The sequence below is a fragment of the Pecten maximus genome, chromosome 17 (assembly GCF_902652985.1).
Source record: "Pecten maximus chromosome 17, xPecMax1.1, whole genome shotgun sequence".
Classification (NCBI taxonomy): domain Eukaryota; kingdom Metazoa; phylum Mollusca; class Bivalvia; order Pectinida; family Pectinidae; genus Pecten; species Pecten maximus.
In genome coordinates this window covers 9,950,969-9,976,645 of record NC_047031.1, presented here as the reverse complement: position 1 = coordinate 9,976,645, position 25,677 = coordinate 9,950,969, and the positions used below count along the sequence as shown (strand labels likewise).

Below are 25,677 nucleotides of genomic sequence, written 5' to 3'. Positions count from 1 at the left end.
GCAGGTGTAAATGTCAGGCTTACCATCGTCAGTTTTGCTGCCCTGGCGAATATGTAATCTATCCTCAACCTTTTTCTTTGTTACACAGAGCTGTAGTTTATCCTTAGTCTTCTCTATCAGACGTTTGGCCTCCACCAGAGACAAGTTCTCAACAGATGTGTTGTTTATCTACAAACAAAACAACAAGTAAGATGGTTGTTTATCTACAAACAAAACAACAAGTTCTCAACAGATGTGTTGTTTATCTACAAACAAAACAAGTTCTCAACAGAGGTGTTGATTATCTACAAACAAAACAACAAGTTCTCAACAGATGTGTTGTTTATCTACAAGCAAAACAACGAGTTCTCAACAGATGTGTTGTTTATCTACAAACAAAACAACAAGTTCTCAACAGAGGTGTTGATTATCTACAAACAAAACAACAAGTTCTCAACAGATGTGTTGTTTATCTACAAACAAAACAACAAGTTCTCAACAGATGTGTTGTTTATCTACAAACAAAACAACAAGTTCTCAACAGATGTGTTGTTTATCTACAAGCAAAACAACGAGTTCTCAACAGATGTGTTGTTTATCTACAAACAAAACAACAAGTTCTCAACAGATGTGTTGTTTATCTACAAACAAAACACCATTTCTTATACCCGGAAGACTTCGCTGAATTTTTTTCTTTTTGTCAGACAAGTCTTACCTTAAGTACAAAGTCTCCCTCCTTAATAGTCCCGTCCTGGGCCGCAAGACTTTGTCCAATGATCTCCTTGATAAAATACTGACATCCAAGTACAACTCCGAAATCTACAATGGATAACATATCTATCAACACAACACTTAAAATCAATATAATGCTTAAATCAAAGCACAATTCATTTTAAACAGAAATGTTTTGTTTCATTACATCTTCAATGGAATTACCTGGTAAAGAATGAAAACTTGATTACATTTCAGAATCAATACAAATTTCATCCATCTGGTTTTCACAATTTGACAGATTAGATTATCATAACTGAGGCTGTATACAGCAGTCAGACCAGTTTAAATTGCCTTTGTGGTTTTTTTTGTTTGTTTTTGTTTTTGAGGGATGCAATACTCACTTTAAAATCAAGAACATCTTAAGACTGAGAATACAACTCCTACTAAAACTGATATCTAGAGTCCATCTGGTAATATCCCAAAATTTTAATTTTGAACAAGAAGGGACAAAATTTATTATGCATCTTCCATAATGCTGCCATAGTAACCAATATGTTTAAACTTTTTTTTTTCGGGTGAAAATGTCTATCTTGGATGATTGCTTTAGTTTCACGTTATGTAAAATATTCCTGTTAAAATATAAACTCTGGTCGATAGTTACCATCTTTCCTGTTGCGCTTGGACAGCGTAATTTTGAGGGGAGTGTTGCTGTCAGTTTCCATAGGTGTTGGTAGAACAACCCTCCGACGAATAACCTGAAATTGTATATACAAAGTCAAGGTCACGACCTCAGCCACAAATCTTTAAATACTCGGTAGAAAGTGTTCAACATAAACAAATATAAGAAAGTTTGCTGATACTGAAATTTTGAAATATTTTTGCAGAAAATAAAATGCTGAAAGATGAACTTAAAATATCTGTTTGTTTGTTTTTGTTTAACGTCCTATTAACAGCCAGGGTCATTTAAAGATGTGCCTGGTTTTGGTTGTGGAGGAAAGACGGAGTACCTGGAGAAAAACCACCGGCCTACAGTCAGTACCTGGCAACTTCCCCACGTAGGTTTCGAACTCGCAACCCAGAGGTGGCGGGCTAGTGATAAAGTGTCGGGACACCTTAACCACACGGCCACCGCGGCCCCCTAAAATATCTGTTATATATACACACGGCCACCGTGGCCCCCTAAAATATCTGTTATATATACACACGGCCACCGTGGCCCCCTAAAATATCTGTTATATATACACACGGCCACCGCGACCCCCTGTTATATATACACACGGCCACTGTGGCCCCCTAAAATATCTCTTATATATACACACGGCCACCGCAGCCCCCTGTTATATATACACACGGCCAACGCGGTCCCCTAAAATATCTGTTATATATACACACGGCCACCGTGGCCCCCTAAAATATCTGTTATATATACACACGGCCACCGCGACCCCCTGTTATATATACACACGGCCACTGTGGCCCCCTAAAATATCTCTTATATATACACACGGCCACCGCAGCCCCCTGTTATATATACACACGGCCACCGCGGTCCCCTAAAATATCTGTTATATATACACACGGCCACCGTGGCCCCCTAAAATATCTGTTATATATACGTACCAGGGAGACAGTATTCCCACTTTCCTTGAGGACTGTGATGGCCGCCGAATGTTCTACGTTGTCCAGAGGAATGCCATTCACCGACGTTACTCTGTCGTTTATTCTGAAAAACATCAAACAACATCTTCATTTTACTGTTCATCATAAAACAACGACTGAGTAAATATACCTGACGACTGTATTACCTGTACATTTACCTGAGATATGTGGCAAGTTTAATTTAGAAATTCCGTGTTCTGAAAATTATCATATCATTAATGTCCGAGTAGATCTTAATTACTCTGATGTATGGTTATAGAACCGGTGAAATGTTCCCAAAGTACGACTGAAGCTAATGTACCATCTCGCTATCAAGTCGTTGATTTTTTTAGAGGATTGAAGATTTTGTTGATAAACTTGTTTACAAAATAAAGTGAATACATCGGTTAATATCCAAAGGATAGCAAGCCAGACTTCATCCAAACCAGTTGTACCCTTTCTGTTACGTTCAAATTTCAAATGGAGTGAAATTTCACAATTCTTTTTTTAATGAGAAAAAAGTAGATTATATTTTTTATTTTTCTTTATGTTGGTCATGTAAAATCCTAAGTCCAAAGTCCAATAAGCCTACAACTCCATCTAGAATTAAATGACATTAACTTGTTAATGTTCAATTATTGAATCTCAACATTTTAAGCATGCTGATAATAATTGATGAAAGACCCAGCTGAAAGGAATGAGAAAAAAGATAAGAAAAATAAATAAATAAACAAAATCGATGAAAAGTTGAAATTGGTATCATGCATTCATTTCATAGAACATTTATATTGTGCTGCAGTATAAAATCTGTGTTAAGATTTCCATTACTAACACTACCAAAATTCCTCAGATGTGTGACAGATCAATTTACACCAGACCTCAGTTCTGGATTTCTTATGTGAATTCTACTGCTTGAAAGACGGCCAGTTTAATGAACGAATGAAGTGTGTTATATCTCCACCACTGCCCTCTGTCGTTCTGTTCTATAACCAAGAATCTAATTTCACGGTTCTGATTGACATGTCTGTGGGAGGTATATATTAATTAGAGCCAGGAGATCCCTGTGTGATATTGATGTCCAAGTTTTTAGACCAGATAATTAACTTTCTGACATTTCCTAGATCTAAGGTAACAGAGGTGAAATGTACATAACTGGTCTGTAGAGCCACGTCATACGGCGATGTCATAACTGGTCTGTAGAGCTATGTCATATCGCGATGTCATAACTGGTCTGTAGAGCTACGTCATACGGCGATGTCATAACTGGTCTGTAGAGCTACGTCATACCGCGATGTCGTAACTGGTCTGTATAGAGCTACGTCATACCGCGATGTCGTAACTGGTCTGTAGAGCTACGTCACACTGTAATGTCCATGGGCCTATTGTGGGACAAATATCATGGGTTCGTGTAAGTACAGAAATATTGATTGACTAATTTTCTCTACTTCATCTAAATGAAAGAAACAAACTTTTAAAAATTGATGAATAGAAAACCTAACAATTTTCTTCCGTAAAAAAGCCCAATCCCATGTCTTATACATAGGCCATTTAATACGCCTGGAGGATGAACTAATGAATTTTTCACAAAATATTTAGCTCTAATCGAAGTGTACCCAGCACAGCTGAACCTAATTAAATTTCAAATCAAATTAACGAGATGAGTTTTGAGTAAGGATTCAGTCCCAGTCCTCTGACACAATCAATACGGAAAGTTTTAATCCCAAACTCTGTTGCGCTATCCAGCACTTTCATTCCGGCATGTGCCTGATGTAGGTGTCGATCCACACCATGCCTTCCTGAGGTCCGATGAAACAGATACATCACCAGCTACGGTGTCAGACGCAGCCAAACAAATGACATTGCTTCTGCTTTAAGCTCAACTACAACATGGAAAATGTTCAAAATACCAAGATCGAGTTGTCTCTGGATACATCTCCCAACATTTCCTAAATTGTAATTACCTAATCTTAAAATGGAAGATATATTTATATTCTTTGATACAGAAATGACAACATATCAACTCCATTATATTTACTGGTTCAAATTGTTTTTAATCAAATGATTATTAAATTATTTTAGATCATGAAAATATTCCCGCCATCACCACGAGATAACATCTACCATATCTTTATATTTCAGCCATCATGACGGAGGTAACATCTACCGTATCTTTATATTTCAGCCATCACCACGAGGTAACATCTACCGTATCTTTATATTTTAGCCATCATGACGGAGGTAACATCTACCGTATCTTTGTATTTCAGCCATCACCATGAGGTAACATCTACCGTATCTTTGTATTTCAGCCATCACCACGAGGTAACATCTACCGTATCATTATATTTCAGCCATCACCACGAGGTAACATCTACCGTATCTTTATATTTTAGCCATCATGACGGAGGTAACATCTACCGTATCTTTGTATTTCAGCCATCACCACGAGATAACATCTACCGTATCTTTGTATTTCAGCCATCACCACGAGGTAACATCTACCGTATCTTTATATTTCAGCCATCACCACGAGGTAACATCTACCGTATCTTTGTATTTCCCATCCTTTTCTATTAGTCCTCTCTAACAACCAATTTTCATTAACGGCATGTTTCCGCTCGACATGCTACACTTTCCTATGATGGTGATTTTTTTTTTTGGACAATAAACGTATTTCTCTCGTTAAAAGCTTGCCTCACTCTTTACCTCCATAATGAAGTTTGCTTCCATTAAACCTTCAAACAGTTTTCGGTAAACATCTTTGGCCTGTGTGCATTTGTATTGTATGGAAAAAATCACCCAGATATTGTGTTCCCCGCCAACAATTTACTGAGAAAGCCTGAAGGAAGTCTCATTCTATGAACAAGTCAAGGCTTTGAATTTAAGTGTACAGAGTTCTCACTCAAACATTTGTTTTCCTCAAGCTTTTCAAACAATATTTCTTTTACTTCGGAAATGTTTTTACCAAGAAACACTAAACTATAGAATAAAGTCTCAAAGTAACACTGGGCGTACCAATTCTATAGAGTAACACTGGGCGTACCAATTCTATAGAGTAACACTGGGCGTACCAATTCTATAGGGTAACACTGGGCGTACCAATTCTATAGAGTAATACTGGGCGTACCAATTCTATAGGGTAACACTGGGCGTACCAATTCTATAGGGTAACACTGGGCGTACCAATTCTATAGGGTAACACTGGGCGTACCAATTCTATAGAGTAACACTGGGCGTACCAATTCTATAGGGTAACACTGGGCGTACCAATTCTATAGGGTAATACTGGGCGTACCAATTCTATAGGGTAACACTGGGCGTACCAAGGCGTACCAATTCTATAGGGTAACACTGGGCGTACCAATTCTATAAAGTAACACTGGGCGTACCAATTCTATAGGGTAACATTGGGCATACCAATTCTATAGAGTAACACTGGGCGTACCAATTCTATAGGGTAATACTGGGCGTACCAATTCTATAGAGTAACACTGGGCGTACCAATTCTATAGAGTAACACTGGGCGTACCAATTCTATAGAGTAACACTGGGCGTACCAATTCTATAGAGTAACACTGGGCGTACCAATTCTATAGAGTAATACTGGGCGTACCAATTCTATAGAGTACTACTGGGCGTACCAATTCTATAAAGTAACACTGGGCGTACCAATTCTATAGAGTAACACTGGGCGTACCAATTCTATAGAGTAATACTGGGCGTACCAATTCTATAGGGTAATACTGGGCGTACCAATTCTATAGGGTAATACTGGGCGTACCAATTCTATAGAGTACTACTGGGCGTACCAATTCTATAGAGTAATACTGGGCGTACCAATTCTTAAGGTTAGTCTGTGCATTATAATGAAGTTTCATGCAAATCTATTTTACCTCTCTTTTCAAACTATTTTAAAAGAGGATTTCCTAAAAAAATTCTAATCACTTAAAAAATCTCCTTATCTCTGAATATCTATGAAAAATGGATGTTGAATTGGTAGACACCATTCTTTGTCTGGTTAACCAAGTAATTTGTTGGGAAATATTGGTAAAAGTCGAACATGTTTGAACGAGCCTTTATAAATGATTCCAGACTGTTTAGGACTCCAGAACACAAAAGCTAATGGAAGTTACATCTAACAAGGGCAGTCTAATACAGACAAATCTAATGTTATCATCGCTGATTCATTCATTGGTGGTAAATAGCTTTAAACAAATGTTGTGTTTACTAACCTATCTTTTATCTGGGAATATTTTGATTAACATTACCCCGATGAGATCTCATGAGGTTGTAGAATGGTTTTATTTTTTTTTGCCTTTGAACTTAAATATTTAAATAATGGTTCAAATAAAATAGACAAATAATTGTGTAACAAAGATATCGATAGAAAATGTTTACACCTTACCAACTACTTACTGACTATTGTCTGAAGGCCACACCTTCAGGTTCTTGATTGTACATCATGGACGAGACACAGATATTTCATAATAAGATAATAGTCACTAGACCCCAGAAAACAGGAAACCAATATATTATAACTTGGCCTGATTGTCTATAGAAAATTACCACAATACTCCAGAGGACAGGAAACCAATATATTATAACTTAGCCTGATAGTTTGTAGATATTGTTACAAGGGAAATATTCCAGACATCATAATGGTACAGGAAAATATTACAGGTACCACAGAGGGAGATGTATATATACTTCATTGATCATGAGCCACTTTTCATAGGATTTTCATTTTATTTCTCTTATCATCCAAAGTTTCCTTATTCAGAGGCATAAAGTGGTTGAGATAACAGTTTCCATTTCCAAAACATTTGACTGGAAATCAATTCTGTACAGTAACAAGATTGTGTTAGGTGGTCTGTAGAGTTTTCAGTGGAATAAGGCACCTCTCTGGGTATAAAGTAAATTACATGATGGAGTCTCGTCCTGTTGTAGATATTTTTGGTCTCTCTGTTTGTAGTTAGGTTTTATCAGACAATACTGATAGGTAATGACTTTGTGTTGTAACAAAAGTTTGAGGAAATTCTAATCTTTCCTGGCTCATAACAAACATAACACCGTGATGTTTTAGTTTGGTTGCCAATAAAACACTTAGCAACTACAAATTAAACATTTTATTTTCTAACAGAAACCATGATAATTTAAAAAGCAACATTCCTGAAACACCTATATATAATTTAAGATGATGTGGATAGTGACAGGCTATCTATAGTGCAATCCCACTGAAAAATCCTGATGCGGACAGTTTGGTTTGGTTTATTTTGTTTAACGTCCTATTAACAGCCAGGGCCATTTAAGGACGTGCCAGGTTTTGGAGATGGAGGAAAGCCGGAGTACCCGGAGAAAAACCACCGGTCTACGGTCAGTACCTGGCAACTGCCCCACGTGGGTTTCGAACTCGCGACCCAGAGCATGAAATCAGTAATATCATACTTACAATGGTACATGTTAAATGTATAACTGAGATTTAATTAAGCTATCCCCGGTAATGCTACAGAAGAGACATGTTTTCAGGAAACAGCATCCCCAGGCTAATAAAACATGCCACCTTTTGTACATATCTATTTTTAGATCTATGTGTCATTTAAGAATGTAGCTGCACAATGCATTACATAGCATTGTAATATTGTGTTTCCTACAGTACACAGCTAAGACACCCGTCCCTGTACCAACAGTCATACAAACCCTACTCCCCCTCCTCAACAGTCCACAGAGATATGTTTATCCACGCACTGTTCTACAGCCCTGAACCTATAGTTCTGTCTGTCATACACTATAACGCAATATGTGTCTTCATTCAGGAATTTATCCAAGGATGCCATTGTCATATTCTTAGCAGTGCCCAAGTTACAAAACCTATCAGCTTAATACATACAACTTTTTCTCTGTGAACATTTTCAAGACTTTTGAAATTTCTTCAATGAAATCTACAGTATATACAGCATTGATAATATATTAAAGTGGGAAATACATATATCTGTGTAAAACCCAAAATGTCTGCTGTGTTTAATGACCACCGGTATGAAAAATCCCCGAACAACCTGTGATCGGGGAACAACCTGTGATCATCGGAACAACCTGTGATCATCGGAACAACCTGTGATCATCGGAACAACATGTGATCATCGGAACAACCTGTGATCGGGGAACAACCTGTGATCATCGAAACAACATGTGATCATCGGAACAACCTTTTGATCATCGGAACAACATGTGATCATCGGAACAACCTGTGATCATCGGAACAACATGTGATCATCGGAACAACCTGTGATCATCGGAACAACCTGTGATCATCGGAACAACATGTGATCATCGGAACAACATGTGATCATCGGAACAACCTGTGATCATCGGAACAACCTGTGATCATCGGAACAACATGTGATCATCGGAACAACCTGTGATCATCGGAACAACCTGTGATCATCGGAACAACCTGTGATCAGCCATCTGTCTTAGTACTATCTATCATAGCTTATTTTCAACATCAACACCATTGACAATTATTGCTGCAAAAAGCTAAAGTACGTTAATGTATGACATGCTGTAAAATGCATATCTGATTCGTCATGTGACCTGTAATATGACATGACTTTTCGTCATGTGACCTGTAATATGACATGACTTTTCATCATGTGACCTGTAATATAACATGACTTTTCGTCATGTGACCTGTAATATGACATGTCTATTTTGTCATGTGACCTGTAATATTATGTCTTTTTCGTCATGTGGCCTGTAATATGACATCTGATTCTCATCATGTTACCTGTAATATGACATGACTTTTCCGTCATGTGGCCTATAATATGACATCTGATTTGTCACATGTGGCCTGTCTGTAATATGATGTCTTTTTGTCATGTGACCTGTAAATTAGTGGTACTTACAGAAGTTTGCCTTCGGCAGGTCCTGCCTTGAGCACATCGGAGATAGCTATAGAGGGGTCACCATTAGCGAAGTGTGGATTGTCGCGTCCTCCACTGACAGCGATACCAAAACCAAACCTCGGCACACGGGAAAGTGTGACCTTGTGTGTCTCCCAAACTATGTTGTCACCAACCTGGAAATACAAACACCAACTGTCAATTCTCTCACGATAATAATGTATATAAATGTACAATATTGATGATATAAACCCTCATGGATCGACAATGCTGAAATGTGAAAAACATATCGTTTTAACTTTTCATAAAAACTTTCGAAAAGTTGTATTGATTGAGCTGAGAAGAAATCTGTCAAAAAATATGGGGTTCAAAGGGTTTAGCATGATATTTCAGAAAGAAACTGCATCAAATATTTGAATCCAGTTTTCTTCTGCTGGCCATTACATCAGATAATTTTAGAATCAATATTCACAAACTTTTCATCCTCTTTTGGACAAAAAGACAACTTTCCCATGACATGAATCATATTTGTTAGCCCTCCAAAGAATTCCAGTTCCAAGTTTTTGATATATCAAGATGACATAGGGGTGACAGGTGCCCTTCATGGATTTTAATTAGAATTAGATCTGAGGATTGAAGATCAAATGAGGTTTGAAACTAATTACTTTTTTTAATTGTCAAGTTTTGAACTTCAATATTGTTGAAATCCTACGACATAACTGTTTGTATGAACTAAGCGTTTGAACGACCACTTCTGGCCCCAGACGCCCCAGATCACCTTCATTTCAGGAGTACTTTATCTCCTATAAAAAACATCCCTCCGTTTACCTAAAGTCTGTGTCCCCATCATTAAGTAGGAGATTTATTAGCCTAAACATGCCCTAGCTGGCTTAAAACATGAGAAAGTGGTGAGAATTTGACGTGGGCTGTTTAAATCTGAACACTCTTTGGGTATCTGTGTGTCAGGATAAAGGCGATTTATTACAGAAAACACTTGAGTGAAAGCTAACATAAATTAACAGTTTAAGTGGAGTTGTCTAGTACAGGAAGGTTATTATAGAACCATTATTACACCATCGCATCTGTCAATCATCTTACAATCTCCAAGTAGGGCCATCTAAGGCTTCCAACTCAAATCCATGTCACATGGAAATTGGGAGTAAAATTTTAAAGAATTTGTAATTAACAACAAATTCATTACAGATAATACCCAGTATTCCATATCATACTTCACATTAACTTCACATATTTTTGTTAACTTCACATTCAACTTCACATATCACGTTAACTTCACATTTAACTTCACATTTCATTGCTTCACATATCATTTTTTAACTTCAGATATCACAGTTAACTTCACATATCATTGTTAACTTCACATTTAACTTAGATACCGTTGTTAAGTTCACAGTTAACTTTACATATCATACTCAACTTCACATTTTCACACGTTAAAATGAAATCATCTTTCAGTCTTGCAGAGTTTTTTAGTGTCAAATGTCCAGTTCCTCATAAAAAATGCAAAACATGAAAACTTATTCCAATAAAGGATTTATAGGTAAGAAACTTTAATATCATATTTGTCAACAAAAATCCCAAAACTTTACTTGAATAGTAAAATGATACATAATATGCTGCAGACCAGATCATTGAGCAAAATAAACCAAGGTATCTGTACAACTTTAGTGTGGATCTCAGATCTTACAGACACTGTCTCACAGCTGTTATGTATAATTCCCAACATTTTAACCTAGCTGTCTGTGCTTACAAAAATATAAAACAGATTTTTATAATTTCACAGAGAATGAAGGCCAGATGAGCTTGTAGTCCATCCCTGATAATGGGTCTGGTATTAAATATCTAAATCATTGTACACCACCGCCCAAACTATAAAACAGGTCTACATTATAGCTCGGATAGACAAGTCGGAAACATTCTTCACTTAAAGTAATAAAGAACTTGAACTTGAACTTATGACAAATACGTCATCACTCAATAAGATACATTTTACAATGGTGCCCCCACCCCCAGAAAAAGAAGAAAAATAACTTTATATTCATAAACTAAAGTTTCTCTGAAAACACTTCAGATTCAAAAAAAATAACACTGCTTCTCTCTACAACTGGTTAGATTATCAGAGTATATTACTCAGAAAAGTCAAAAACGATCAAGAACTTTAAAATATCAATATGTATAGACTCTTTGGAATGCAATCATTTGGCCAGGTATAGACTGATTCCCAGAAGATAAAATAGGGACATGTTTGCTTAATTCTAAACTCATCATTTGTTAATGTGTTAAGACTAAATTGATACTGTGCATGATCGATAAATGTAAAATTTTCTTAACTTTTCACATTCTTAAACAGGTTAGCTTTAAACACCTCACCTGAATAGCAGCTGTATATTAATACCTGTGTGAGGTACCAGTGTGTCAGAATGTCTATCTCTTGAAAACTCCTCTGTCCCCTTCAGGAGTTTCAGCCCCTTTTAGTCCCTGTTTTGAGTTCTAGCCCCTCTGTGCCCCTTGTGAGTTTTAGCCCCGTCACTTTGATGTACTCAATCAGCATGTTTATATTGATAATCCTGACAACATTAGCTCAGACTGGAGCTTCGCCCAGCGGACCAAAAATGCTTCACTCACCTGTATATACAGGTAAGTCATTAATTCACATGAACTCTGCCAGGTGTATATTCTAAATATTTGATTTTTTACTTATATACAGTTGAAAGCAAAGTTAGGGACAATAGCTTGTTATGTTAACTACATTCCTCAAATAACTTACAGATAATGTTATCAAATAAATACATAATATCAAAACTTTGGGGGCATAAATCTTAACTTTTTGGTTTGTATAAGTGATTTGATAAAAACAATATTCTTCCCCATCAGATCTCTCAAGTCCAAATTAACTTGTCTTGTCACTAAAACTTAACTTCTACACTAATACGTAAGTTTCCTTTATCATTTAACACAAATTTCATTTCATTATACTTGCTAATCAACATTTTGCTGATATTTAAGTTAAACTAGCCTAGACATTTTAAAACATGATTTTGTAAATTAAGGATTAGATGTGAATGTTTACTAGAATTTTTATTTTAGTTTGTAAGACAATTTCTACCAGATGAAAAATTTGAAAGGTTGCCAAATGTGCTTTTACCATAGATTGAGTCTTCAACAGTAAAAGTACGAAAGGAAAAGGAGTTCAAGTCTTATAGTAGTCAACTAGAACTGATAAATACATGATTTATCAATTTATTATTAGTGATTAATATTCATAAAATATTGTTATAAAGTACCTGTGATTCAAGCTTCTCATTGACCAACATGGCCATGAAAATATCCAACACGATCAAGTGTGGACAATGGAGAGGTCAGTCCAGGTACCGATCCTAAGTCAGGCATCACAAATTGATCAAGACCTTGTTAAAATCCATGCCGACACATTCATCAACATGTTTGTAATTGATTTGTACAGGTAAAGCATGTTTGCGTGGTGAACTTACACCTCATCACGTCAACAAGGAAACACATGAAGATCAAAACCCATCAGCTTCATATCTTAACCTCCTAAATCAGTTCTGCAAATGTTCAGCGAAATTACTATTTTCCGAGCTCCCTTCACAAAACTTTCAAATATCCAATTACAACCGTTTGTTTCTAAATAACTGTGACCCAGTTTCAGAAATCCACGTTTTAAAATACTGTCACTTCCCTTCGAAATTTATTTCCTGTTAAGATTGAGACGATCATTGTTTCTAGATGTGAAGAACTACACTCCTTCATCATGTAGACATTATCTGGTTGAGGGAATCATTTCTAACCCCCAGACATTAGGTGTCCCAGATGATCTCAGGTCCCGGTGACCTACACTGACTGACAGGTCAAGTATACTGTATCTATATACCCTAACACCAAACTATGAAATACCTGGCCCAGATTCTTGGTCAATTTCCAAGTCTATAGGTTTTCTTACCTGAGCCTTTCACATTCTCCGGTAGATTACAGGTATACATACTGTACTACATCACCTGTCTATCTAGTTTAATCTCCAGAACTATGATACTCCAAACATTCCAAAATTAAGTCTGGCCAAATATGGCTTAAACACTCATTATAGTTGATTAGAGTATTTTACTGCAATTAGGTATGAATGAAGTTTGATTTTTTATCATTCTTTCTTGAGAAGTTATCCTTCCAAAAGATGTATTATTAATGTTTATGATGTTAAAGCTATAATCTGATTTGGTTAATTATTATCGCGAAATGTACAAACATCTACAATTCCTGGCCAAAGTGCTGACCAAACATTTTTTCAAGAACATTGCTTCAGTCATAAATAAAATTGTTTATAAATCTTTCATGATAAAGTATCACATGTCAAATTTGAAATTGAAAATCAATGAATGATAAATTTTGCATCAAATGAATATAAATAAATTATTTGGAATAAATAAGTTTTAAATATAATCTTTAGAAAAATAATGAATTTATTAACTTACAAAATTTTGAATAGAATTTTAAATCAAAGTTTAAATAATCTTTAAAAAAATTCATTTCAAATAGATTAGATCAATATTTTGAAAGAAAAAAAAAAATAATAATAAACAAATAAAATCAATGAACTTTGCATCAAATAAGTTCTTTTTTTGGGGAAAAAAAGACATAAATAATGTTAATAAATAACTCGATCAATTAGGGATAACATATTCTAAACTTTGAGTACAATACAAACATCGTTTGTTACTTATGACAATAAGTTATACATACCACATTCAGGGCCTTCAATATATTAGTAGGTATCTTCATTGTATATAAAAGTTCCGAGCACTAGTATAGCACTGTAGTATATAGCACAAAGTCAAAATAGCACTGATATAAAATATCACCAACTACGATATATCATTAACAGCAATATCTCGTTATATCTTCAGCCTCTCTCAGAAAATTCTCCTCAAATGTAGAGATGTAGTGGTTCGTTCACTGAAAATTTCACAAACTGACAATTTCTAACAAGTTCCAGTCTTGAAGTATTTCTTTCGTTAAAATGTCACTTACAATTTCCAACACTGAGTATCATATAGTAGTGTTTTGCTTGAAGGAAATTTCAGAATGTGACAATTTTAAATGAAGTTCCTGGTTTTATAGGAGCTGGATATTTCTGCCAGACAGGAAGAACTTTTCTGTAGATCTGTGTAAGCTAGTGTACATGAAGATTTGAGGAGATATGTCTGACCAGTCAACAGCTTCTGTTGATCAGGTAACAGCTACAACAATACCAAACTCATTAGGATCAGGCTTGGGGCACTGGGGGTGTAGCCAGTCTAATCCAGTTGTCTGGACTAAGTACTGCCCAGTGGTCAACAGATGCCCCAGGGGGTCAACAGGCTAGTTTGGACCAAACACATTAACACCGTTGATTGACATAATTAATTTGATCTATAGAAGGAAGTGTGCCAGAAATTACATTACATTTTAATGTTGAAATTAAAAAAAAAAAAAATAGTAAGACATCTTTAACTTCTATTTATTTCCATTAATTAATTTAATGGGGTTTTTTTCCCAATCTATTTCTTATTTTTTGGAGGATAATAGTTTCCTATAAAAAAAAATACATTAATTTTATTTCTGGCATATATTTACTTATCTTTAGTTAAACTGATTTGAATCTCTTCAACACATATACTACGAGGAATCTTACCTTTCTTTAGGTATAACCTTGCCTCTCTCAACAAGAACTATAGATTTTAGGTTGTCTAGTTGTTTTTATTCTGATAAAAGTAAATCATGGTCTATAGCTGCAGAGAGACCTTTTATAAGTTTGATTCTATTGTAATGTTAAACTGCTACAGCAGGGACATTACCAATGTTTGTTGGAGATAGAAGAGACAAAATAAACATTTAATGTTTCAGTATTAAGATACATATATGACATATATACCAAGATGTATTAAGTACAGTGTTTTTATTTATCATGTCAAAAATGGAAATAGTGTATTTAATGATACTAATAGTTCGGCATTAACATATATATCTACAACACAATACTATACAAATTGAGTAAATGATTCTGAATTATACAGACATATCATGGAGAATGAACAATTTGGACATTTGATATTTGTTAAGTATATTTAAACTTCTTAATTTTTCTTTATTTCTTTATTTTTGTTTTAAATTGCAAGTATTTTGACTAACTTGAACGTAAATGGAATTGTGCTCTATAATATCTATCAATGTAACAACCTTGACAAGTAACAAAGGTCAGACTATTATGGTTTATCTCTGATCTGACCACACAGACATAATCAAATACAGACATGAACTTGGGTAAGGAGATTGACCGTCCAGCTCGCCCAGGTGTGAAAATGACCACCTCAGGTAGGAAGCACACAAGTCAGGGCGGCCATTGTAGTGTACCTGTAAATCCAGGTGTGAAACCTGCCACCACAGGTATGATAATACACCTGTTCCTTACCCCAGACAGTACCTGTACAACTAATTACAGGTAATTAGCAATAAGATCAAAGATAAGAAATATATCAAAAAGGAAAATTACAGACAGTAAATCACAAGTCTGGAGAATTTCCCAAACTTCCGTCCAAGATTTAAGGTGGTATATAGTTGGACTCAGACACTTGATTAGTTAATTAGAAAACTTCAAAGGGATTCAGGTGAAAAATAAAGTAAAGCTAGGACTGTTTTATCAGGAATAGTCCTACTCAGCCTGTCTGGGCTGCTTTAATCCTATTAATGTAACAAGGTTAATCAGATGTCGTTACACAAGAGTACAGCTGCTTGGTCCTGAGGAATTATCATCTGAGTATTAAGTTCAGAAATCTATCATAATTAATTACAAAACAAACAAAATACCCACAAGGAAAACATCCTTCTTCTACCTTTTTATTTTATATTGCTAAATAAACATCCATTATTTTTAACCCAAACTATCAATGTCTACTCCAGGTAGGTATACAAACATGTCAAGAGAAAAAAAACAATGGAAAAAAAAACAATGGAAAAATTCAAATATCACATCTAAAATAGTGTTTATAATTAATTTCATTATTCAAAGCAAGGCATAAGAGAATGTGCGTCTACATAAATTACTTAACTTTTATCTGTTGTATCTGTAATATCAATTTTATAAAATTACGGTAACTAAATAATCTAATATGATTATAGCTAGTTTTAATAACATGACTTATCTTCAAAATGGCAACGTCCTCAAATTGTTGCAATATGTTGATTTTAGAACTGTCACTAGATGTCACTCAAGGTGTCACAGTTTTACTTTATAAACATTTAAAAACACCTTATAGCCAAGAATTAAAGTTGTATAAATACAAACTAATGAGTTCAACATTTTTCTTTATTTCATTAATAAAATGTTGCACTAGAATGCTTGCTGATCAGCAGATCACATGTCAATCAACATTTTAAAGCCTATTGGGTTTAAGAGCTAATATTATGTCATTAAACAAGGCCTGTATTTCAATTGTAGAACTTAATAACAAAATACAATTTAGGTCTCATTCTAAAAAGATTCATATCCCAAGATTTATGTTTATCTTCAAAAGTTAATGATGAAAAAAAGGAATTACTTTGGTAAGCACATATTATCCAGATTTTAAATTCCAAGCTTATGTATATCCAGATGATTTTTACTTGTTTGTTTAAAGGCTTTTTGAAAAGAAAACAGTATTTGTGTAGGAATAGGTTTAATGCTATTGTTCTGTACATCGTTTGAGACAGGTTCCGTGGGTAAAACCTGTCTATATCGCACACCGTTTAACAGGATTAGAATTATCTGCCCTTGATCCGGGATTAATCTGTGTGGTGTTTGGTTTGTTTATCATAACACAGTAACATTCCAGGATAATGAAATGTTTATCAACATGGTCACACTACTACCCAGGTATGTCATTTTTAAAAATAAATAAAAAAAAAACAAGTTTATGTTGTAAAGGAGCTACAAACCCATTTCTGATAACGGACCACAATGGTACCATGTTTTTGTAATCTCCGTGTGACCTAAACAGACTATAGCTCTATGTGTAGTCTCAGAAATAAAATGTTCACCTAGAAATTATAACCATGTCCATGACCAGTTTAATGGTCAATTGGTCATGTGTCAATCAAGTTGAGAGCGTAATTCATATTTTAGCTTAGTTCCAATATAAAATCCACAAAATTCCAAACAAAACATTATCTTCTTTGGTTTTTTATTTTCATCACAATTTAATCTAAATTAATCAAAATCATTCATTTTTAACGAATCTCAACATTGTTGTTCTTTCAACTCCTATAAAGTCGGATAGTCATTTAAATACCTGTTTCCTCAGCTGAAAGGCTGCAAGGCCATAATAGCCGATGATAAATAAATACCTGTTGATACTCACTGTCAGTTGATCAGAGGTAAGGACAGGTGTGATTACATCAGCATTATATTTACATGGCCCCATTTATAGTATCGGTTACTTATACTGGAAACATCTATAAATAGGTTGTTTCCTATGCATTATAGCTGAAGATTTAAGGGGTAATGATGAGAGGGGCACCGATGGGAAGGGGTAATGATGAGAGGGGCACCGATGGGAAGGGGTAATGATGAGAGGGGCACCGATGGGAAGGGGTAATGATGAGAGGGGCACCGATGGGAAGGGGTAATGATGAGAGGGGCACTGATGGGAAGGGGTAATGATGAGAGGGGCACCGATGGGAAGGGGTAATGATGAGAGGGGCACCGATGGGAAGGGGTAATGATGAGAGGGGCACCAATGGGAAGGGGTAATGATGAGAGGGGCACCGATGGGAAGGGGTAATGATGAGAGGGGCACCGATGGGAAGGGGTAATGATGAGAGGGACAAACAGCGGAAAGGGCAATGATGGTGGCGGGATGATGTGAGGGGTAATGATTGGATGAGCGATGACTGAGAGATTTCAACATGTACATATTATCTCAGAAGTATTGTATACAAAACAAATACAGCTCTTCCCAAAACATCCTTGATATTTATATACAATTGATGTATTCCAAAACAAAAACCTTGACATTCATACATTCCAAAACAAAAACCTTGACATTCATACATTCCAAAGCAGAAACCTTGACATTTATATATTCCAAAACAAAATCCTTGACAGTTGTATATTCCAAAACAAAAACCTTGACCCTACCTTGCAGATCTGCCGGAACAAGTTACTTGGAAGCTTCATGTTTCTTGTAAAGACGTCGAAATTTGGTACAAACTGTTACACTGGCGTATATATCAATATCAGTTTCCACTGAACTCAATCGTAGCTATACATAACGGTGTAAACCACTTCAGTGTAAAAGTCCACTTCCATTCTCAAAAGTTGTGTGAAAATGTTTCAAATTTTATACGAAAAAAATTAATTAATTAAAAACAAATTCAAGGAATTCAATTGGTCGGGCCTGTATTGTGACACATCAAAGTGTTCTGCAAAATCTGTCTGTGATGTCATCACATCTATAATTAAATTATTTCTTAAAAATTGCCTTTTTCCTTAAATGTTCTGTCGAAAATTAAATCCACACATAAAAAGAATCCCAACAAGAAATTGTCAATATATCCTTGTCCGTTATCACGAGGAGAATTAGGTAAAAAGTTCCTTGTCCGTTATCACGAGGAGAATTAGGTAAAAAGTTCCATCGTGTACCGAAAACTTTATTGATTTGTTAATGTTCCCCAGTGATAAGCTCCTTGACAGGTGGTTGGTGACACCTCCCACGGATGGAGAGAATAGACACTTTATTCTTTTTCAAGAGAAAGATTTCATATATCCTTCTCAAATGGAGAGAAAGAAAGTTCTTCTTTCTCAATCCAGTGAAATGCGACTGACAGAAGAGATTCCTATTATTTCTTAAAATGTAAGAAATTTTTCTTACAACGCTTTAAAAAAAAGTTCCAAGGTTGTGATTGAAAGAAAATCTTCTCCTTTCTATTTCTCCTTTTTGTTCCTTTAAATGGAAAGAAAAGTTATATCCTTGTTCCTTTTTCTACACTCTTCTTTCCGTTTTACGCTGATTTAGAAAGGTTTTTGTCAGTCAGTCTATCTCTCCATCATCCGAAACACACACCACACAACGCCCTCAGTGGTTGCTACAGCTCTGAGGCAGTGTGGAGCAGGGCTGTGTACACTACAGGCTACAGAAGGCAAGCAGTAAAATATGGACTGCACCAACCCAAACCTGAGCCTCTGTCAGACTCCGTCTATATACTGCTAGATTTGGGATGTGAAACTCAGTTTTTAAATACAAAGGATATGAGAAGGCAACCAGAAAATCACTTTTCGTTGCAGTAAAACTTTTGTCTCTATGATGCCAACATCTATTATTACAATATTATCATGCTGGTATTTATTCTCTACTTCACTTATGTACATTCAAAACATTTTGGAGCCCTTGAACCAAAGTGTTTCTAATCTAACTCCTTAAGGAGGACGAATGTTACCTACACCTTACTTATTCTAGGACAGTGTGGGTATTGATTTTTGTTTTCAATATCAGACATCAAGTCCCCTGGTCACAGTGCATGTATTTAGTCAGACAACTGACAAGTCCCCTGGTCACAGTGCATGTATTTAGTCAGACAACTGACAAGTCCCCTGGTCACAGTGCATGTATTTAGTCAACTGACAAGTCCCCTGGTCACAGTGCATGTATTTAGACAACTGACAAGTCCATATTTGACTCTTTGCCCCCAGACACAAAACCACCATAACAAAGTTGAACAGCATCCAAAATGAATGGCATTCCAGAGAAATTCCCAAGGACAGTTATAAATAGAACAATCTGAACCAATCAGGAGGCAGTAAGTGGAGCAATCCCCATTGTTCACCACATAATAGACCAATCAAAATCCAGTATTTTGAGCAGGCTCTTTTGTGATGGTTTGACAGATTTTGTCCTACAGAAATCAGATGACCATAAATACTGACCATGGTCAAATATTTGGTGGTCAGTCAGAACACAAAGATTTGACAAAGATGAGCTCAGCGGGATGACCAGGTTAAATAGTGATCATCTGATAGGGATTCAGTACATCCCTAAACTGTCTCTGTGACTCCCTATCGGAGACTGATTCAGGGGACCGAGTTATAGACCCTCAATACTCAGTAGTAACAGATCTCATTTCATTCGAAACCCATTAAAATGCTAATTCGTTACAATAACTGAACAAGTTAACAACACACAAAGTGCCACTGTTAAAAAGCACAGAAAAATCAGATCACAAGTAAAATTGCTTTGAATCGATGTAATAATGGAACTTATGGCAACTCTTGGCCGTAAGCCATGGCAGGTATACCCAATACTGTAAATCAGGTGGAAAATGGCAATCTTCCATAAAGTAAAGGACTTAATTAAAGTGAAAAATGTCAAAAATGCATTTAAAATCACTTAAATTGAAAATATTTATTAACCCAGTGGGTCACAAAGCTGTAAATGTTTTCAGACAACATGACCCGGATATACCTGGTAAGTTGTAGATTACAACGATCATACACAACGTCTATCATCAATATAAACTTGATTTCTGTGGTGTAGGTAAGACAATTGATCAGGTAAAACTGACATCAAAATATAAATTAACACCAACACTTTGGTACAGGAAGAGGCATTACCTGTACATAACGATCTACCTGTCCTGTATACCTGTACCATAACAATCTACCTGTCCTGTATACCTGTAACATAACCATCTACCTGTCCTTTATACCCGTACATAACGATCTACCTGTCCTGTATACCTGTACCATAATGATCTACCTGTCCTGTATACCTGTAACATAACCATCTACCTGTCCTTTATACCTGTACATAACGATCTACCTGTCCTGTATACCGTATGCTGAGGTGGTATTTTTAGGGTTGTATGCATCAACTGCTTAATAAATCTCCATTCCAAAAGAGTTCCTGAATGAAACTTACACATGATTTTTATAAGAAAAGTTTAACAGAAATTAAAACATGAATAACACAGAAAAAAACAATGAAATTAGCTTATTGTCTTTAAATAAACCAATAGACAGAAAGACAAATATGAAAGACAGACAGAAAGAGACTGACCAGATAGAACAAGTCGGAAATCTTACTTTCCATGGAAGATTGTTTTTTTTTTTTTTGCCTGTATGCTCAAACTTGCAGTGCATCATGGCTGTTTTAAGATACTGCAGATTACCTTTTACATTTGAATGTCCCCCATCAGGTTCGTGACCCCTGACCTTTATATCAGGAATGTCTACTACCTGTGTGTAAATGAGTAACAGACATAGATATATATATATATCTGTTATACAGTTTATGATATATCAGTAAAGACACAGGGGTTTGGATTTGTTTATTATAAATCAGGACCAAGACCCATTTCCTCTTGAAATAATCAGATAGAGAGTCACTGTTGTTAGTCATAACATCACTATCCATATCAGTGTCTTTGAGATACCGCTCTACTATCACCGGAGTTATCTCCCTTGGAACACATTTTTCTATCGTTATTTAGTCTTCTCAATCATCAAAGTAATAATATTTATAAGAACGCCTACCACAATAATCAAACAAATTATTTTGGTTTTCCAAAAATTATGAAAGGAGAATCGTTATACAAACCCGATTTTTGTCAGTACAGGTGTGGATTTTCACTGGAAGAAGACAACAGTTACAAATTTTTGGTAACATTGTCTCATCAGTTGTAAGAATGTGACAAGTTTCATGCCTTGTTTCACCAGTCAAATATTAAATCACATGCATTTCATAAAGAAAATATGAAATCTCAAACTTGGAACAGAAAGTGAGTCAACTTTACATCCAGACTGTTGTCAGAATCCTTCAGGTATCCATACTGAGGCAAGCACGGTAAAATTACTCCAGATTGAAGTGTAACTGACCACTGTCCATATTGAGACTTACAAATGGCCAGAAGATTATTCTGAATTGGCTTGAGCTCCAACATGACATGTTTTAATTCTCCAACAGAAAATTCAAACTCTGACAGAGTGACACCTGTATTTCATAAAGCAGGAATTCTTAAAGCATTTCCTGTCACACCCTCAGGAATGCTGATTACTGAGGCAATATCTGTTAAACATTACATTAATATAGCTCATCACTAAACAGTGCATAGACAAGGTGTAAAAAGTCCTGATTTAAATATCCTCTCCTAATGTTAGCCCAACAATAGACTACACTGTGTCCTTTGTCCGCCTATAACCACAGAATTATACAGAGATACCTTCACACTGGAATGTAGGCACATGATCTTTGATAACTCGATGAATTGATTTCCTCTTTTTTTTTCTTTCCTAACAGAAAAAAGATGAATCTTATCCAGACAAAACTAATATGTTGATAACACAAAATCACAGACAGCAAATTCAGAAAATCACATAAGAACGACAATTTGAGTATGTCTGGTTATGAAATTCAAAAGTGTTGAACAGAATGTTTTGGTCCTTGAAGAATACAACACTTGTAGATAATGTCCATACAGATTAAACTTGTGTCCTAAATCTACATTTAAAATATGCACGGTTTTTTACTGACCTACCTTTTTTGTCGGAGAGTTTTGGACCAATAGTTTCTGTGAGATTTCCCCGTATGTGTCTATTTGTCCAGATTTGAATGTGGAATGTTGCGTTGTTATTGGGCGGTTTGTTTAGGACAGCCTCATATTTCATTATTATCATCTCAGGTAAATAGTAGAAACGATGGCGGGGCTCCCAAGGGGTAACTGTACATAATAATTATGTAACTTTGTTGTGGGGGTTTATAAAAAAAATGTGGATGTTGATCAGGACTTCTTAATGGAAAATGAAACTTTAAGATGTTGTCATCATCTTGATTTGATGGGATTACAACTACTGGTGTTACATAATAAATCTATCCGCTTTTTGCATAAAATGGAATATTATGTACACACATGTTTAATATCAGAAAATCCATCAGCGCAAAAAAAAATCAACGGAAATATTTTATCTAAATTTGATACGCTTTAAAGCTATCAATGCTAAAGTATTGTCAGTATTATAACTCCCCATCTTATCTACACATATCTCTCACTAAGGCTTCTGCGGGATTTATGTAGAAAACCTGCACACTAGCATATTCTAAATCCTATATATCATTGAAAATTCTTATTTTCTTTTCTTTTATAATTTTCCATTGAATTTTTGCAAAATTTTTCGCTACTGAACTATAAGAAGCTTTAAGCAAAGACATCTAGGATGCCATTGATGTTGCTACAAAGTTAATGACCTTACGTAAATCAAACATGGGAATCGTGAGAACGTTCTCATCTCGAATATCATCAGTCGACCTTGTCATACATAACAGCATAGCTACATTGTCTGTGCTGATCGCTATCACTGCATTTGTCATTGCAGAAAAAGTTTAATTTTCTCCACAAAAATGTCAGATTATAAACAATTTTATTAGTCACTGTCAATTACTGTGTGAACCCAGAGAGACCGTCACAAATCAAGGATAATTATTGTCAATAATCAGCAACAAATCTACCACGTTAACATATCCGTGACTATAGATACAGGGGCACCTCCATTAGAGCTCAGTCATATCAAGTTGACATGGACATTTTTGGTTTTGAATTTCATCAAATCAATCATACAATTCTTGTCCAAAAAAGTTATGACTAATATCAGATTGTCTTTGTATTTTTCATTGTATGTTTTTTTTTTTTACATATATATTTACCTGGTAGAGGGCTATTCTCAGATCTTGATCATGAAGTAAAACTGACTTACCTAATTCAGAATTTTAAACTTAATCAGAATCTGGTCACAGTCGACTGATTTATTTTGCAGAAATCATTGACAACTAAGAATAAAATATCCGCGATTATTATATGATTCTGTACACACAACTTTGATATTTATAACTCCAATTTTCCAAATTTGTTCCTATGTTATCTGACAGAGAAGTGAAAATATACTTACCGTCATATTGGAATATTATAGTTAATCCTAATTCCAAAATTTGTGAACATGTTCACACACCAGGAATCTGGGGATAGACATCTTGTTGTATGTTAAATGAGAACTACACAGATCAAACACACAATGAACTGATCAGTTGATAAATAAATTGTATAAACAACAAGAATATTGATTAATCTTATCATAGACAACACAAAACATGTAATTTAGGAAACAAAAACAAAGGGATTTAAACTACCCCCCCCCCCCCCCCAATAACCACCTGTTCTAGCTGTAAGTCGGCAAAGATATTAAGTATGATAAACTAATGTAAGAAAAAAGGTTATTTAGTATAATTACAACTAAATCGAGCTAACATTTTAAAACCTGCATATAAACTGCTCCAAAAGCTTAATCTGTAAGAAATACCAATTTTACTTTCTCTAAAACAGAATTTTAATGAACTGCTTGTAATGTTATCGAACATTCTGGGATGTGATATCATCTGTTGTATTGAGATATATCACTCTGGTAGGATAACAATAGGAATACCTGTGTATTGTTTACATACCCTAGTATACACAGCCTAATTAGCATGTCCAATAAATACCCCTAATACACACACAGCCTTATCAGGACGGGAGGATTACAAACAACACACACCAAACAACCAAACAATCACCAGTAAACCATTAGCTTATATAGCATTATACTTTTGAGGTATTCATCAAAATAAATAGATTTGATCTTGATTTGTAACACACAGCTTGTACTCCTATGTCCCTGTGATCCGGAGCTTTTACACACAGGGATAAGAGAAGCTGAAAAAGCCTGAAATCCTAATTTGTAGTGTGTTTTCTATGATGAAATATTATAATTAACATTACAGCCAAAACATGAGAAGTCTGAAATCAGACTTTTATCTGAAAATTCTCATACCTGTACAGGTATCACTTTACTCGTACCATTAATGAACTTATACTTCTGTCTTTGTGTCTATAAAGGATTACAAACAGGATGTAAGTATATACTACCGATAAATACAAATGTATTATCTGATGAATAATATGCACAACACTGTATCATACAGCTGTTTCATCCTTATAGGGCCCTTTGGTGACACTGTCAGGTGGCAAAACAGTGTTGAGTAAATCTGTCCAAAGTTCAACAATCATTAGATATATGTATTGAAGCATTACCTTGTAAAAGATGCTTCAATTTCTTTACAAGCTTATTTCCAGTAAAAGATGTCAACCATCAAATGACACCGCTGACAAATACACTTTACACCTTCCTTACTGTCCCACCGCTGACAAATACACTTTACACCTTCCGTACTGTCCCACCGCTGACAAATACACTCTACACCTTCCTTACTGTCCCACCGCTGACAAATACACTTCACACCTTCCTTACTGTCCCACCGCTGACAAATACACTTCACACCTTCCGTACTGTCCCACCGCTGACAAATACACTTCACAC

General features: G+C 35.5%; 1 protein-coding gene across 12 annotated transcripts in view; it reads right to left on the bottom strand.

Annotated features, from left to right (window-relative positions):
• LOC117315389 (tight junction protein ZO-1-like) overlaps positions 1-25,677 on the bottom strand; it is a 125,024-nt gene that overhangs the window by 28,652 nt on the left and 70,695 nt on the right. For 11 of the 12 annotated variants that reach the window (XM_033869541.1, XM_033869544.1, XM_033869542.1 and 8 more), the window contains 5 exons: positions 9,237-9,409; positions 2,314-2,416; positions 1,355-1,448; positions 695-798; positions 24-168 (listed from right to left, as the gene is read on the bottom strand). In XM_033869541.1, coding sequence (XP_033725432.1) covers positions 24-168; positions 695-798; positions 1,355-1,448; positions 2,314-2,416; positions 9,237-9,409 — 619 coding nt within the window. Of the gene's footprint in view, positions 1-23; positions 169-694; positions 799-1,354; positions 1,449-2,313; positions 2,417-9,236; positions 9,410-18,417; positions 19,382-25,677 lie in introns of those variants that run through there. The other variant, XM_033869551.1, reaches the window with a different exon arrangement.